At 46.2% G+C, this 17872-nt stretch overlaps 1 protein-coding gene across 4 annotated transcripts in view; it reads right to left on the bottom strand.

Moving 5' to 3' along the window:
* Positions 1 to 210: 210 nt before the first annotated feature.
* Positions 211 to 17872, bottom strand: part of UBE2H (ubiquitin conjugating enzyme E2 H) — a 37054-nt gene continuing 19392 nt past the window's right edge. For 2 of the 4 annotated variants that reach the window (XR_003095918.1, XR_003095919.1), the window contains exons 5-7: positions 13607 to 13735; positions 4240 to 4808; positions 211 to 2297 (exon numbers count right to left, since the gene is read on the bottom strand). Coding sequence is in view for 1 of the 4 variants with exons in the window: in XM_025213494.1 (XP_025069279.1) it covers positions 4684 to 4808; positions 13607 to 13735 (254 nt within the window). In the remaining 3 variants the exon portion in view is untranslated. Of the gene's footprint in view, positions 2298 to 3742; positions 4809 to 13606; positions 13736 to 17872 lie in introns of those variants that run through there. The other 2 variants (XR_003095920.1, XM_025213494.1) reach the window with 2 other exon arrangements.

Genomic DNA, 17872 nt, shown 5'->3' with positions numbered 1-17872 from the left:
GAGCCGTAAACCGAGCACCTCTTCGAGAATTAGCCCAAATGAATAGGCTGCAGCTTGTCAAACAAGCACCAGGATTTCATGCAGGGTGAGAGGAGTGATGCACTACAGAGCTTCGCTGGGCGGTGGAGGATTGGCGGCAGTGTCCCTGGGCTGTAGACGCTCCCCAAAGGAGTGACACTTTGCCCCCAGCAAGCAGCAAGGCAAGCAGAGCAAGGTATATACATATTTTATTTAAAAAAAGTTTACAGTTCTTTAATTATACACAACTATTTGAGAAAAGTTATAGAAGAGGCATTTGTCATGGTGACAGGCATGCCCACTACATCATCACAATGCAAGAAAAAGGGGAGGAGGGGGCTGGAAAAAAAAGAAAAAGAAAAAAAAAAGAACGAACCCAAAAAGCTTAGACTCCAAATGGAGGGCTCAACACCCTGGATCTCTTCAAGTATCACACAATATGTACCAAATACAGTCAGTAAAATAATGGCCATTTCTCATGCCACACGCACGCCTGCTAAAGTGCCAGCAGAACTCAAGATGGGCAAAAAGGAAGCAAAAAAAAAAAAAAAAAATAGATGGATATATAAAAAGGGGGAAAATAAGAAACTAGCAACCCCCCAACCCCAGTGCCCCTGCGCGATGTGAAACAGCTCTGGCAACGTGGTGGGGTCTTTGCTGATCAGAGCTAGCACTGACACATCAAAATGCTGCGATGCATCTACCTGCAAAGCAGAAGCCAGGGCAAGCCAAGTGCAGCACAGCTTCCAGCATTTCTCATCCATGCCAGGGAAGGAGGGAGGGAGAGAAAGGCCGAGCAGGGAGCTCCGTTCTCTCCGCCTTGCGTGTGGGGTGAGGGTGGGTCGTGCGAGGTGGCACATGAACTGCACAGTTGCTTCCGTTCCCTTCAACCTACTTGGCCAACTGGGACGTCTGAAGTACAAGGAGTCGCATGCGACTCGCTGCTTTCCTGATCGCGAGCGCGCGTTACCAGATAAGACAAAGCAGAGCTGGGGAAACGCTCCCGATCTGCATCCAGGATTCACTCCGTAAAAGATTCACTTCCTCCAATATGCCCTCCTCCGGGTCCCCTCCTCCCACAGTGTAGAGTTGTCACAATGGAAGGTCTAGTGAAAAAATAAAAGTACAATACTCAGAAGCCTCCAGATGAGCTAAAACCCATTTCTGATGAAGGTTTAAAGATGAGCCTTGTTGGCAAATGTATGGACCTTCTCAAGGCGGGAGCGCGAGATCTGTTGATCAATGGCAGCTTTGATATTTTGTACAGAAGAGAAGATACACCAAGGTGGTAAGCTACTGGATCTAAAGCCAAAGGAGCCAGATCCCCAAATGGTTGCAGCAGGTGACTCAGAAACTTCCATACTTGGAGGTTCATCCGGACTATGAGGATACGTATCGAACATGGCTATGCTGGAGCAGGCCTGGCGACTCCCGTCCAGCTGACGCTTTGAAGTCGAGAGATCAGAACAGGGGTGGGGGCGCAGAAATCGGCAGTGGTGCTTGGAGACGTCTGCTAGCATTTCTAAAGGAACCAAACTTAAAAAGGAAAAAAAAAAAAAGAAAAAAAGAAGGGCATCTCGTTTCAAAGCAGTTCCATGTTTCCCTTGAAGACTAGGTGGGAGTAGTTGTATTTACAGGCTGTTCTGGCTTGAAGAAGGGGAAGGAGATCAAAAGAACGGTGCTCACAGGAGACGGGTGGAATGAGGCTACAAGCAGCTGTTCCCATCTGGGGAAAAAATAAGTCAAATCCATTTGAGTTTATCCTCGAATCGGCATTTCGCTCGAGGCTGGATCCTTGCAAACGATAGCTTACTGCAGGCTTCCTTCCCTACTGCCGTCACCGCAAGGGGGAAGGGATCCAGCACGAAAGAGGTGAACCTTCAACATCTGGCAGGCAAGGCTACAAACTCCACCGTTCTCCTCAATTAAACGTCCGAGGAAAAGCGTTGCAGTTGAAGAACACAGTTCCAGATCTAGACCCACAAGTGTCTGCGTGTATAAAAGGAGGTACAGGGGAACTGGAGCGGCTTGGACAAGAGAACCGCCGTGCACCTTCCAACAGGGAGACCAGGGCGGTAAGGCGTGTGCCTGCTCTCCCGGGAGCCTGCCTTAGACAGCGGCAGCTCTCACTGCAATTCCTTTGGATGCTTAGGACTGGACACCTGCTTCTAGTGGAAAAACGGGCTTCTTGAAAGGAGGGAGTGCGCGCAAGTGCTCTACGTGAAAAACCCAGCTAGCCAATAGAGCCGGGGGTTGGGGAGAGGGAGGGACATAGTTACCTGGAAAAAAAATGGAGGGAATTAGAACACTATGTTTATACAATATTGAAAAAATACAAATTTTTATTGTTTTGTTGTTTTTTTTTTGTTTTTGTTGTTTTTTAAAACTGATATCACCACCCAGCACTTTTGTCTACCCCTAAATAGCACCTACAGTTTAAGTTATAGCTCAAGCAAACTGCTCGTCCAGCAGGTAAGCAAGTTAAACAGTGCCAGCAAAAAAAAAACTCTGCCCCTCCCTCCCCAAAGAAATGAGAAAACAGCGTGCTAGATAAGAGTTAAAGTACACCATTACATGTTAAATAGTTTAATACTACCCCCTTCCAACAAGCCACAAATGCTAGATAGAGAACTTCAGCACAGTAACTAACCACAGCCCTACATTACTGCTTTTTTTTTTTTATTTAAAGAAAAAAAAAAAAAAAAAAGCAGAGGGAAATAAAAAACAACCCCTTTTGCTTCATGCCCGTAATTAACATAAAATAAGTAAAATCTTTGTAGGTTATTTTTTTTTTTTATTAAGGAAAATAATCATGCTAAAGCAAAGATGTACTTTATAGTTTTCCAAAAAAAATTGATTGTGCTTTATGAATTAAAAAAAAAAAATTGGATTGTATCTTCCAACCTCATTGACGCAACTCAGGGGCATTTCTAAAAGGGCAAAAACACTTGTGATGAAATGGAAAACGATTTTTTTTTCTTCTTTTTTTTTTTTTTTCTTCTTTTTTTTGGTTTTTTTTACTGAGTCCAGTCTGACATGCAAATTCAGTTCGATGGTCTCTCAGGATGAGTTGAATTCCATGCAGTCCTGCAGGTTGTACCAAAAGTTAAAGTAACCGGTTGTCCAAACCCCTCAGAAAACCCTATGCAAATACAGCAGGTCACATCCCGGTTTTAAAATCCATCTTAGTTGGCATTTCAAATGCGCCATTTTCCAAATTCAAGTATACTGGCACCCCACGTAGGCAAGTTACTGTATTCATGTTTTCTTAGCATTAAAACTAAAAATGAACAAACAAAAAAACCCCCAAAAAACAAAATTTTAGCATGTTGAAATATATCAGAAAAAAAAAAAAATCTTCATCCAGAAAAGTCTTTGGGGAGGGGGAAAAAAAAAGATTTGCATGTTTCCCCCAAATTGTCATTTTTAAATAAAAAAAAAAAACAACATTAAATTAAAAATTTTCCTAGATCATTTTCCTTTGTTCAACTCTGGAGAGTTTGGTCTGTTGTACACGCACAAGCAGATGGCTACCAAGCTGCTGCAGAAGGGGGAAAAAAGGGAAACCAAGAACGTGAGTGCCAATGGATTCGTGGACCAATCTTCATGGATCTGAAGCTCTCGGCAAGGCTAATCCATCTGGTCAGAAAACCCTTTCAGGAGATGGAGATTTTTTTTTTTTTTGTGAGGTCTTTAACCATACTTCAAGCTGGCGAAAAGAAACTTTTTTGTGAGGTCTTTAACCATACTTCAAGTTGGTGAAAAGAACCCCCAGCAAGCTTGAAGCCATTAAATGGCAGCTGTTTCCAAACTATGACAAAGCAAGGGTTTGACTTGGTGTGTGCTCCACGTATATTAAAGCACTGTTCACACAGCATTGTGTGGGGGGGGTCCCCCAAAAAGGGAACATCTCATAATCCAGACCAAGAAAGTGAATAGATGTCCAGATGAAGGCTTTCAAAAGTCCAAAAAACCCCCCCAAAAACCAAACAGACCAGTGGTTGTAAGTCCCTATACTTCAGAGGGCAGGAGTCCACATATAAAAACATACTTAAAATCCAAGTAAAAAAAAAGTGTTTAGGTTTCAATGCTCTGATTAGCTCGTGCATCTTTTTTAAACATGACTCCACATAAAAATATGATCAGCCATGTTGCCTGAAGGAGCACCTTTTATTTCACCATCTTATCTCCACATCCTGACATTATCCCCCAGGTTCTTACTTTGAGAAAGCGCTGTGCTGCATCAGCATCCAAGGTGGTGTCTTTGGAAACACTGATAAAAAGGAGGGAAAAAAAAAAACAAAAAACAAAAAACAACAACAACAAAAAAATCTTTACTAACTCCCTACCTACCAGAGCAGCTGTTTTTAGTTGACAGTTCAGTAGCACACAAGTGGACTTGGCCAAATGGAATTATGAATGCATGCATTCGGGCTGCATATTGCTACCAAAATGGAATGTGGGAATATGCTATGCACCTTGGGTTTGAGAAATGACCAAGAAATCAAGATCTAAAGGGTGATATATATATATATATCAATGCTATTATTCATAAAAACCTTGTTTAGTAATAAAAAAAATTGCTTTGTTTAAATATGAATATTATAGTCTGCTTCTCATGGTTAGGAAATAATAGTCTCTCTGAAAAGCAGGTCGCTTCTTCTACTACAACTCCATATCCTGCGCTTCGTCTTCCGAGAAGTCAGACATGGAGCTCTCTGACGAGCTGTCCCCGGTGGCTTCTTCCTGTTCTTTTAGTGCTTCTTCTGTTGCATATTTCTGAATGTATTCTGTATATGGGGAGAGGAGGGAAAGAGGATATAATCAGCATATATTGAATATCTAAAGCGTGGCTGGCTGTCGAATTAATTTACCAGCCAGTTGGGGTAGTGGCATAGGCACGAGACACATGGATTACAAAAGTTAACATAGGTCCTGCCATGCCGCCTCGGATCAATTGTCAATCCAGTCTGGCACTCCATCTGACAGTAGCCAGCAGTGAAGACTTCAAAGGGACGCACGAAATTTTTGACAATGGATAAAAAACCCGAGGCACGTGTGCGGATAGGACGCCCACAATCTCAAACGGCTGCATTACAGAGTCCCGGACTTGGAGCTGGAGAGACCAGGCAGTTCGTTTCCCAGCCACGTACACATGCTCACGTAAAAAGCCTCTTCTATGAAGAGCCCATTTATCACAGGAATAGTAACTAAATTAGGAATCAACACAATGATCACCAGGAGAAAAACCACTGAGAAGTCAGCAAAAAAATAAATCAGTCAGTCACGAAACTGGAGATAAGAACTGCAGTTTGTGGCAGGAAAGAGGTAGGAGAGGAGAAGCAGTGCAGACAGTGTCGTGGCTGACGCAATCATGGGTTTCCTGGAAAAGGAGAAAGAGGGCAGGATGCCTCTTTTTTTGACCTACAGAAAAAAAAAATACAGCAGTTTTTCTGTTCAAAGAACTCAGAAAGACCCTGACTCTGGATTTCGTTTTTGAAGCCGTGGCACCTGGGTGGAGAATCACTGCTCTCGTTCCTACAGGGACGCCCAGGTGCTGGGAACGGGATGCAGTGCCAAACATGCGGCCTACAACGTGAAGGGAGAACCCCGAATACTCTTCTCTGAAGATGAAGATCCCTAAATTATGGGATTAGAGAAGCTGATGGTACTGGCACAGCTTCTAGAGAAGGAAAGAAGGATGAAAAGGTGAGGGGGGGCAGGAAAAATAGCAATGGACCAAATGCCATTGGTTCCAACCAAAAGCAAGAGAACCGCTCCTTAAAATGCTTCCCCTTGATCCCTTGAGACAAACCCCTGGCACTGTGTGCTTTGCTATCAGACAACGGTGGACTGACTAGTAAGGAAGAACTGCAGAAGGCTCTCCGCGGGGAACCCGCAGCCCCCGACCTCCAGACATTTAACACCTGAGAGTCATGAACAGACACAAGCTGAGCTGCTGTAGTGGTTCCTGGCTCCCAGAAGGAAGTGACAAGACCCACACTATTAATGGGCAGGCAAGGTTCTTTAATTGGTCTAATAAAATATATTTCACATCTACCCAAATAGTTGGAAAAATGGTTCTTTGCAAGCTTTCAGGCACAAACGCCCTTCTTCAGGCACAGGGAGGCCACCAGAGTCTCCCTATGTTTGAAGAGGGTGCCCAAAAACTTGCAAAGAACCATTTTTCCAACTATTTAGTTGGTCTAATAAAAGAGATCACATTTATCCAAAGAACTGTGTCTGCCTCTGTCCTGAGAACAACATGGCTACAATAACAACCCTGAAACTATTAATGGGTACCTAGAACGGCCCCTGGAATAGCAATCAGCAACAGAAAACTGGTCGGACTGGATTCCTGCAGGCATGCACACTCCTTCTGTGCCAGCCGTGGCTCGGGCTATTTCCATGCAGACCACACTGCAATAATCCAGCCTCTGAAGGAGGTGTGGAGCTGAGTTAGTCACCTTACCACAAGTGCAGATGACAAGAGCCTTTTGATGTTTTCCCACCCAAGAGCCCAGGAAAAAGGGCAGTCCCTAATTTTGCAGGCACTGTAGAGAATGGCGAGGACTTCAAATATGTGCCTGCAGGCCAGCATTCAAAAGTTCAAGGCAATCCCTCCAGCCTGGGAGCCTCGTGTTTTGGGCTGGGAATGACCTTCAAGCCAGCTGGCTGTCCCTTCCTCTACCTGGGGCTGAGAGGGCAGATGCACCACATCCTCCAGGTGACCAGGGTAGGAAGACTCGGCGATCCAGGTCTGATCCCTCCCAAGCTAGGGTTGAGGCACAGCAGCAAAAGAGTGCTCTGGAGTGAAAGGATTTCAGCTACTCTTTAGGCAGCTTTGAAGAGAGAAGGATACCCTAGGAGGCAAGACAAGGTGCTGGGAAGAACCAGAGGAAGGAAGTAACAGCCTCACCTTTACACTTAAAACACAAAGCCCCAGTTAGGAGGTGTGAATGTCTTCTGACTCCAGCCAGGAAGTGCCAGCCTAAAAGAGCTTAAAATGCTGTGAGTTTATTTAAATTTCTACTCGCAGGGGAGGAAGGAGGCAGGCAGGACAAGCCCTGGATAACCCCTCTCCCCTTTCAAGAGCCCAGACCGCTGCTTTTTGACTGGCAACTCCTGGTTACGTGGCAAATCAGGAGACAGGCGTGCATACAAAGTTACAGGGCATCGCATTTAATGCCCGGTACTAAGAGGGAGAACAAAGCAAGCTCTTTAGGTGGTGCCAACAACATTGCCCCTTCCACTGAAATGGCCAAGGTTGAGGCAGAGCTTAAAACCACCGATGCCCAATTCTCCTCCCCTGCCTTCAAACTAGTAGAGCCAGCGCTGAGCTGCATGTAGTCCACTCCGCGCTGTCACAGCTCATTTATAGCTATCTGGGAGTGGGTAAGGATATAGGGCTGCAAGCAGCCACGGTTTATGGAACAGAGGTCCGAATTAGGCCACTGGATGCACTTATACTGCTGAACAGCACGGACCCTCAGCCTTTAAAAGCACTTCAGCATCCCCTTCCAGCCAGTTGACAACTCCCATGAAAGCCTAAGCCAGTGTCTGACAACACAATTGGCTTCCCTTGTATAGCTTAATATGCATTATTCACCCGCTTGCTCCGCTGTGGCTGGGAGGAGGACTGCTGCAGTCGGCTTCAGGAGAGCTGCTAAATAAAGCATTACAGCCTGCTCTGTAACACTAGCAGCTGTGGAAGGCTTTCAAGGCCTCTGCACCCAATGTGAAGAGATTCAGACCATCAGGCCCCCTACATTTTATTTGTGATGCACTTTCCAAGCGGGGATTCATCTAAGGAAGGGCCTAGGTCACTGAATCTGGTTGGGGAACAGAGCCATCTGTTCCAAAAAGGCAGCTTTCCGCTGTGTTTCCAGACCAGCTAGGGGCCCTCTCTGTGGGCAAGGCTGCCGCTGTGTTGGGTACTAAACAAGACAGAACAGATTGTAGACCATCTCCTCCCAAAGAGCCTAACTACCTGGACATACAAGCAGCTTGCCTCAAATCAATCAATAAACGGAGGCAGGGTATTTACTTCCCATCAACTGCTTTATAGCAACTACCCAAATCCATGCTTTTGCCCTGCAGGAAGTGGAAGCAAAGCCCTGGTAGGTTAGTTTGCAACATAAAAGGGCTAAAGCTACCGTGGGTTAGTTTGCCATTACCCTGGGGTAAGAGTGTGCACATGGGCAGTTATTGCGGAGTACATGACACGGGGTAAAGCTCTACCCCTTTGCATGCCATAATCAACAGCCCATGTCCATACTGCATAAGGCAACCGATGGGTACAAACCAGAGACAAGGAAACAAGTGAGGCACGTCAGCATGGCATCTAATGGCCAGTCGGGCTTCAGTGGGCACTGCAGCAAAAAAGGTGAAGGAGGGATTTGGAAGCGAATACTGAAGTGGTTTGCAGAGATGTATAAGGACCTCATCATGAGCATGGGGAGAAGCATGTTTCATGGAAGCTGAGGGCAGACAAGGCTGTCATAAAGCATGGCTGAGGGCAGCTGACAGGTCGAGGAGGAGCGCGGGTGCTGCGCCGAGCTTTGGCAAGGGCATTACAGATTTTAACAAGGGCAGCGTTAGTGGAGCCTAACGGGCAGATCCTGGATAGGAGAGGGTCTGGGGTGGAAGAGGACTCCAGACAGACGGTAAACACGATCTGTGTGCTCAGAGGAAAGCACCAATGGGCAGCACTCAAGAGAGACAAGTCGTGTTTGCTCTTGGACACGGCTGGTGATGCTGCACGCCGAGTAGCTGCAGCGGGAGAAAGGAAGGGAGGGTGTGAGCAGTGAAACAGGTGGGGAAGCAGCAGCTGGGGCTGAGAGAGCTTCAATGAAGCTGGAAAAGTAAAAGGGAGAGTTGTTCAGCTAATGACAGTAGAGCTGCAGGATGAGAAAATGCAGCTATAGTGAAAGAAAGCAGCCCGCTCAAGGATTTCTGCCAGTGAGCAGGGAGAGGAGCAGAAGAAATAGATGGTCGGGGCAGACGGATTACAGCCACATGCGAGTCAAGACAGGAACAACTGTGTGTGGTTATCCTTGATTGTCTGCCTTGCTTAGAAGCTGAGCTCCCACTAAAAATGGAGATCACCAATTAAATCTCTCTGGCAGCCACTAGCAAAGGGATTGCAGCCTTGTCCAAGTCTAGAAACTCCAAAATGATCGTGCCCTAGAAATCCTCTTTCATGTTAGTTCTGTGAACCCATTTGTGCCTATCTGCCAGTAGTCTACAACCCACAAACAATTACTGTAGCAGTCTCAAGTGGAGCAGGGCCAGGGTAGATAAAAAAATTAAAAAAAAAAAAGAACCAGTGATTTAAAAATCAATCAATCAATCAAGATTTTTATTTAATCATATTTTTTTGTTAAGATGCTTTTTTAAAAAAAAATTAAAAAGCCTATATAAAGATGGTTTGAATTTAAAATATATTAAAGCTCAAAGATAGCATCATGGAATAGGGATTATAACTTCTAATTCTATACTATCTGAGACAATATATTCATGTAATCTTTTTAGAAATGTTGTATAAATAGGTCACAACAGGCCAGGGACTATATTAGGGGCCCAATCTTATGGGGTTCCCAGAGGCTCCTCTATAGATTAGTAAAGATTAAAGAAAACCACTCTACCCAGCGGGACTCAGTCTAAAGATCCCATTAAGCATCTTCGTGATGCTTAGTTTCAGGTGTCTCCAGAGATAAAACCTCCTTGTTAACAGCGGTATACGGGGATGAGATAAACCTGATTACCCATCCATCAGCCCTATTGTGTCTCTGCAAGTTTGTGTACAGAGTCAAGCCCTTACCTTTCTCTAAAAGTGCAGTTTCAAGAAGTTACATGAATAAAGGATATCAAACAAGAACGCACTTTTTGTAGAAAACAAGGATTAAATTGAGGCTTCCTGGCTGCCAGTAATTTAAATCGTGATTTAAAAATCAAATCCACCCCGAGCAGGACTGGAAAGTATTAAATATAGTACTGGCTGAATGCCACTCATTGGAAAAGACAAGGACAGGAGCTAGCATCATGCAAAGACCCATTTCTTCATGGCTCACTTGTGGTCTAAGAGCCATGAATCGAAAGCCACCACTTTGTTCGGCTGAAAAGGGACATATTTGGGTTCAAATGAGCCACGATGAAATACTAAGGGTTGCGTTTAAACACAAATCTTGGCTCTTACTCCCTAAACCACACAGGTGGGGGGAAAAAACCTGGCATGGCTGCCAAGCCATTGGGCTGGACTTTTTCTAGTTTTCTTCTCAGGAAATTAGAGACTTCCTGGGAACATCCGTGCCTAAACAATAAGCCTTTCTTGGATTAAACTTGTGCTGTACTGGAGGATCTACTTTTTACTTTTTCAGCCCGTTAAAGGAAAGGTGACACCTGAAATGCCCGTTGTGCTGGTTCTATGGATGCAAAGTGTCACACTGTCCTCCCAGGAAGGAGGCTGCAATGCGTCATAAGGCAGACTAGAAATGAAGGTTTTGCACCAAGGGAGAACCAGCCTTGCTTTGGACACTTCAGCTCCTGAAGGCGTATGGAAAGCTCTGTCTGCACCCCATTTGCAGCTGTGGGGTACTTCACCCATTTACAAAAAACCTGCCCAAATTGTGTCTCAGCCCTGATTCTTTTGCTTTTTTTGTAAGAATTTTTGTTCAAAAGGTGCAAACGGGAATTAAAGGGCGAGAGTACAGTGGTTCTCAAACTTTTTAGACTTGAAGGACTCCTCAGAAAATACAAGCTCTGAGCTTTCATTCATTTTTTGACCGTGGAAAATGACAGAGCAGTTCTTCTGCGGCAAGGAACACAAGTGGTCAGAAAGTTTGTTTTTTTTAAATACTGGATTTCTATTTAAAACCTTGTGAATCGCATCTGCACACCTAATGGTGCTAACACTGCCTTATACTGCCCAGATACCCTTAAAAGAATCTCAAGGCACCCCAGGATGCCGTGGCCCCCCTGGTTGAGAAGCACTGCCATAGGATCATAGAGAATTAGGGTTGGCAGGGACCTCAGGAGGTCACATCTAGTCCAACCCCTGCTCCAAGCAGGACCAGCCCCAGCTAGATCATCCCAGCCAAGGCTTTGTCTACCTGGGCCTTAAAAACCTCCAAGAATGGAGAGTCCGCCACCTCTCTGGGGAGCCTGTTCCAGGGCTTTACTACCCTCTTAGTGAGAGTTTTTCATAATATCCAACCTCAACTTCCCTCACTGCAACGTGAGCCCATTGCTCCTTGTCCTGTCATCTGCCCCCACTGAGCACAGTCCAGCTCCAACCTCTTTGCAACCCCCTGCAGGGAGTTGAAAGTTGCTATTAAATCCCCCCTTGGTCTTCTTTTTTTCTGGACTAAATCATCCCAGTTACCTCAGCCTCTCCTCCCCAGTCATTTGCCCCAGTTCCCAACCATTTTCATTGCCTTCTGCTGACTCTCTCCAACTTGTCCACATCCTTTCTGCAGTGGATCCTTTTGTAGCATTTGAGTCCTTAATTGCTCCTTGCATCTTTGAAAAATCTCCCCAGTTTCCTATCTTAAGCTATGTCTATCCAGACAATTTAGCACCCCAGCCAGCAGTGCTCTCATTCATGCCATGCTACGTGGGGCAAGTTGCTTTCTAACATGGAAGCAATGTAGCCGCATCCTCATAGTGACACGAGCAGCCTAATTAGCTTGGGGGCAGGCTAACTGGTACCAATTAGCCCATCTGAAGTGGTGCATGGAGGTGGCGAGACAGCTTCTGGTTGAAGAGGCAGCCTGCTGGGAGCAGCCCAGTGACAGCTGGGTGGCCGCTCCAGTTAGCTTACGGCATGGACAAGGCCCCAGTGACAGACGCATGGGATCTGCCCTAGGCAGTCAAGGAAGGATGGAATTGCAAAAACATTCCCTTGCCTCTGTGACCAGAGTTTGTGCCATGAGGACTGAAGTGCTAACGATATCAGCTTCCCACCTCAATACAAAAAGCAGCAGCAATAGTTAACTATGGGTCTTACCATAAATCCTAGAATCACAGAATAGTGGGGCTGGGGGGACCTCAGGAGGTCACATCTACTCCACCCCCTGGCTCACGGCAGGATCATTCCTGGCTAAATCATCCTAGACAAGGGCTTGTCTATGCTGCTTAGACACTTCAGGAATAAATGCTCAAAAAACAAGTGCCACGTAGGATGCCCAATACATCCAAAACACTCTATAAAAGCAAGGGGACAAGGGCTCCATTAACATCCTGCAAGGACAGGGGCTTTTTGTAAGGATCTGTCACTTCAAAACCGTATGCCATTTCCACTCGCAGACCTGATCCTACTTCTCCTCGAGCATGACATCAAGCAGATACTTTCTGCTTTCATAACTAAAAAATGAGGATGGAAAGGAAAGAGGGAATTAAGAACTGTAACTACATAATTTATTTCCCTCAGCTAGAGCAGATGTTACAATCCACTGCATCAATTCTGACATATCTAAGGCTATTTTCAAATCCTATCAGCATGAAGCATGGCAACACTTAGCTGTATCTTATGTCAGTCATAGCAAACTAATAGATACTGGGTAGTCCAAGTGGAGATGGGATTCTTGTAAAGAATGGTGAAATGGCCACCAGCACATACTGGAAGATATTCTGGACCTTGTTCTTCACAGTTTACAGCATCAGATTTGAGATATATAATGAAGCATCTGTGAGGCCGGGTTTTTCCATATCTGCTTTCTTTCAGCAGGGCTCTTCAACCTTTCTCCGCCAATGCTGGTGGCAGAATACTGAACTCAACAGATGCGGGGTCTGCTCAATAAGGCACTTCCCCTATTTGTACCGAGTTACTTTTAAGAAGGGTCAAGCTCTTGGATGTGGTTTGATTCCTTGATTGATTATTTGTACTCATTGCTCTAGCATCAGCACATAACAGGTTTAAGAACTTGTGAGGAAGGGGTCAGAATGGATGCAAGGTACATAGGACTTACTAGCTGGCTTTTCCTAGCACCCGCAAGCTGAGATGTTGGTGGAACTGATGAACATAAATTAAACTTCACCAGACCCTACTCGAAAAGTATTCGGCCCATTTTTCAGGGAAGGGCAGCTGACACAGTTAAGCTGCAACCAAGTTCACAAAGCCTGCTAGAGAGTCTAGTGCTTTATCCACAAAGCCTCCCTGACTTTCCACAGTGCAGAGTCTGCTTTAAAGTTTGGGATTTTTTGGAAACAGCAACCCCGTTGGGCATGGCTACACTTGGAAGTTACCTCAGAGAAAAGGTAGGTTAAGAATTTAAGGTGCCAGATGGGAATACTCCATGTGTGAGCCCAGTGATCTCTTAACTTTTGGGAGTTTGCTAAGACGTTCTGCCCAGCAGTCCGACGGAGCAGAACTGTTCCCGGTGGGGTCCGCAGCAGCCCAGCTTTCATTTGCAAGCAATGTCAATTCCATCCATTCCTCCCAGAGGACTCCCCCAGGCTAAAATTAAATTGGCTTATTATAGAGCAAGAGCAGGTTACAACTAGAGAGTTTAAAGGACAAATTTTCATCCAAGCAGAGTTGGAATCGTAGTGACAGGATCAACTTTTCAGCATCCTGTTTGCTCCTTACCTTTAATTTTCTGTTTGTACTCTTCTGGTCGGTGAAGATACATGGCTGCGGCGTCACCATTTAGAGGATCTATAGGGTTAGGATAGGCCAGCAACTGGGGCAGGAACGATTCAAATATATTGGTGAGATCTGCAAATCAGAACAGAGGTTCACGCTGCAGCGAGAAATCTCAGACCCACAGACCAGCAAGTTGCTCTTGATACGTGGCCCAGCAGTGGAACTAGGCTGATGGTTGCTGTCAGGTACCAAGACTGAACGGCAAGGGAACGCTGGCCTGTTTTAACGGTGCTGAAGAAGAAAACATGTACGAGTTTGATAAGGCATTCCCAACATTACAGGTACAGAAGGGATTACAAAGTAAACCTCATTCAAAGTACTTTGCAAATGTTAAGGAGTTATCCCTCAGCAGTTCCACGAGCTGGGAACCTGTTGCATGCTTTGATAAGGAAACTGAGCAAGAAGTTAAGCCCACAACTCTCAACCAGGGTGCTGCAAAATCCTTTTAAGGGTGCTGTGGCACCCAACCCCTGTGTGAGGAGGTGAACGATCTCTTCTCCCCACCTGATGCCTTGCACCCATCCCAGCAGCACTTGTGGCTGCTCTTCCAGCGACTGCTGCAGCTACTGCCCTCCCTGCCAGCCCTTGGTGAAGGGAGGATGCCCCTCAGGTACAGATCCGTGTCAGGGAGAGGGGCAGACAGTGGCAGGAGTCTGCCCCCATCTAGCACTGGCTAGATTAGTGGCTCTCAACCTTTTTTAGCCTCAAGAACCCCTCCATAACCCTTCTGAATTCAGACTGTAGCTCAATGCTTCTAAACTAGGGTGCTGTGAAATTCAGAAGTTAATGAAGGGGCCTGGAGGCTAAAAAGGTTGGGAACCACTGACCTAAGCAATTTATTCGAGACACTACAGGACAGACATCAATTAAATCCAGTGCCTAGCCCTGGATACAGCTTCATTTCCACTGGTTTACGTTATATTTTTCCATGCTTCCTCCTGTTATATCACCGCCTTCAAATAAGTCTCACAGTCCATGACTTTATGGTGACACATCTTGGCACAATACAATTTTCAAACATTTTCAAGCCTCATGGAAAGAGCAACCAACCAGTTCACCCTCCATTTCAAAACAGTTAACGGATCTGAACAGATCACATTAATACTTTGGTGCCAGTTGGCATGTACCACTAATAAAGGCACACATTTCTGACGCGGATGAATAATTATGAACTCGTGAAACCCTCCTCCCACACCCCACCTCTGAGAGAGACAGGCACCATACTCCAGAGGCAGGGGTGTCAAGACAACATGCTAAAGAAGGGCTGTGGCCACCCACAAGGTGAAGCCTAGGTCCCCCACGTGTAATTTGGAGGGTCGTTTTCCTGTCGGAGTGTAGTAGATGCACACAAACCTTTTCAAAAGGAAGTTCACCCTTAAGTATTCATTACATGCATTATATCTACGTCCTTCTTTTCCTTGCAACTATAGACAGACTTGTACTTTCCTTCCTGATGGCAGGGAAATCCTTTTGAAGTAGCTGCAGCACGAGGAGTGACAAAAATCTGTCTCCTACCATTGCTGAGTGAGGCAATGTTTGAAGTGGGCAGGGAGGAGAGGAGAGGTGTCGTGATATCCTAACCTCCACCAGCCCAACAGATTCCAATGGGGGTAGGATTAGGACTTGACCTGGGTCTTCGAAACCTCTCTCTCCACCCAAGTATAACGCAATGGATCAAAATGATATTATGCTGCACCTTATTTTCCCATTACTAACCTTATCTATGACCCCTGGGAGAAGCATAATGTTAAAAGCTAATGTACTGTTGACCTGCCAGCCCAAGCTCCTGTCAAGTCAAGCTGGGAATGGCCTGCCTTGGACAAGCAAGACCAAGCAAAAGGACTTCACCATTTTAGTCAGTTCTTCCTTCCTGAGTTAATACATCCGGCACGCATACAAACTCCGACTGACCGAGTCGCTGTTCAATATGAGCCCTGTACAGCAGGGATGGAAAGCGGTACCTGTCTACAGACAGGAGCTGCATCGTTTTAAAGCAAGCCGAAGCAGCATCACATTTTTTCAGTAAACCTATGCAGCTCTGGGCACAGACCAGCCTCTTGGTATTTGCTGCTAAGATCCAAGAGTCAGCTATGCGTTAACTGAAGGTTTTCACTAAGCAACAAAGCCACTGCACTTCCAATGTAGAGACTAGGGAGAGGAAGGGCACAGTGCAGAAGAATACTACGTCTCTGGGCCAAGTCTGCCGTGGCTGGCATATATATATGCCATACATATATAAATATAACAGTGCCAGGTGCCCACATCGGCAACTCCTGGGATGATGTGTACCAGCTGGTTGAAGCATAGTTCTACTCTGAAAAGGGAGCAGGGAAAATAGTATGGCATGAGTCACAGCAAGAGTGTTTTCAAAAACTCCTTTCGAATTCGTTTGTCCCCCTCTACTCTAGTACTTGAGGTATTTCTCAGCAACAAGTGGATTTCCTAGCAGGAACAGATTTATTTTTTTAACCCAAAGTCCAGCTTCTAGTTTTCCTATTAGAAAGTGTTGAACTATTAAATCCTTCCCAGCTGAAAACCAAGTGGAAATTGGAAGTATAGTTAGCTAGAGAACAAACCAGCCCTAAGGAAAGGTTAGTCATGCCTCATGGAAAATACCTTGGGATTGCTGCTTTCCCCTTTAAAGGCACGGCTTCTTTCTAACACCCAAGTAAACTAATGCTCCATTTTGCACTAACTGGGTGTGAAAAGAAAACAGTTCATCCATGTACACTGGGTGCCCCAAGGCCAAGTAGGGTTGGCGCCTTATCAGGGTCTTGTTACACGTTACTTTTAGGCAGTTCCTGGAGCTCTTAACCCCTGGACTGTCCACACGCTGACATGTGTAAGTGGCTTCAAGCACTCGTTACACAGCTCAGAGTTGTGCCGCTCCAGGGCACGACTGTCTCTGATCCGCACAACCCACCTCCGGTTCCACTAACGTGTGGCCACTCCCCACAGATGTGCCACCCCAGGTGAAGTCCTCCAGTAACCCAGGATGTACAGCCCTTCTCCGCCCTCCTATTCTGTGGATACCCCGCTCCTCCCCAATCAGCTCACCACTGCACGGGTGTTGCGTGGCAGGGCTGATCCCTCTCTCTTCCCCCACTACCATCTTCATCCCTGCAGGTCCCTCTTGACACCAGCTGAAAGATGAGTGCGGTGCTCGCATTTTGCCTGCCAGACTTCCCACAACCGCCACCATTCCCAGCTCCCATAAAAGCTCACATCTGCCCAGCATGCTCCCCAACCCTTTATTTCCTCCTCTTCCCTCAGTGCTGATCCAGCCATCTCCTAGCTGGAGACTGACCTAATGAGAGTTCATCCAAGCCACACACACACACACACACACACACACACACACACACACACCTGCTGACCCAACCTCTCCCAACCTTTTTCGAGTCCACCTCCACACCCCACGATGCCCGGTGCACCTGCTCTGATCAGGGACAGGGCGGGGGGCTATTTTTGCTGAAGTTTCCCCTCTCAGCTGGCAGCCTTGATGAGCATCAGGAACGTTCAACCTGGCTGGGAGGCTGAGATGCCTGGCTGAAGCAGGCAGCACTGGGGATTCATTACGGAGCAAACCAGGCTCATGAAAGCCCTGTGTGTCCCTGCAGTGGCTCCCCTGGCAGCAGGCTCCCCCCACCCTGCAGTAGCCGTGCTGGGTACATGGAGAAGGGCGCTGTTGGAGCTCTTTGCCTAGCAGGAGAGGTAAGGAGTGAGCCACAGCCCTAGAAGCCTAGAGAATCACAGAGGTAGGGCTGGAAAGGACCTCACTGCTCACTATTTCTCTAGCGGCAAGTCACAGCTGTGCAGATAGAAAGTCAGAGAGGGTGCTTGGATTAAGTGTGACTGCTCCAAACTCCAAGCTAGCACTAAGCTGATCAAAATTTGTGCAGCTCGAAGTACAACATGCAACAAGGCCATTGGTTAACTAAGGGACTATAAAGAATAAATCGTTGTCTTCAGAGTACTGGATCCGATTTGCATTGGGTCTTTTCTGCCAGTGCAGGAGCAGCTTAGTTCAAAGGTAAAACACATAGCAAAATAGTGTTACTGATTTACACTGGAAGACTTTATCCCCATACTGACTGACACTTCAGCATCAGACATGCCCATTTCTGCTGAGGAGGGAAATATTGTGTATTCCCTCAAGGTGAAGCCAAGCATCTGAATGTTTTGGTGACTGAATCATAAAAGGGGGGG

The sequence above is a fragment of the Alligator sinensis genome, unplaced genomic scaffold, assembly GCF_000455745.1.
Source record: "Alligator sinensis unplaced genomic scaffold, ASM45574v1 scaffold888_1, whole genome shotgun sequence".
Lineage (NCBI taxonomy): Eukaryota > Metazoa > Chordata > Crocodylia > Alligatoridae > Alligator > Alligator sinensis.
This window is presented reverse-complemented; position numbering and strand designations above follow the sequence as displayed.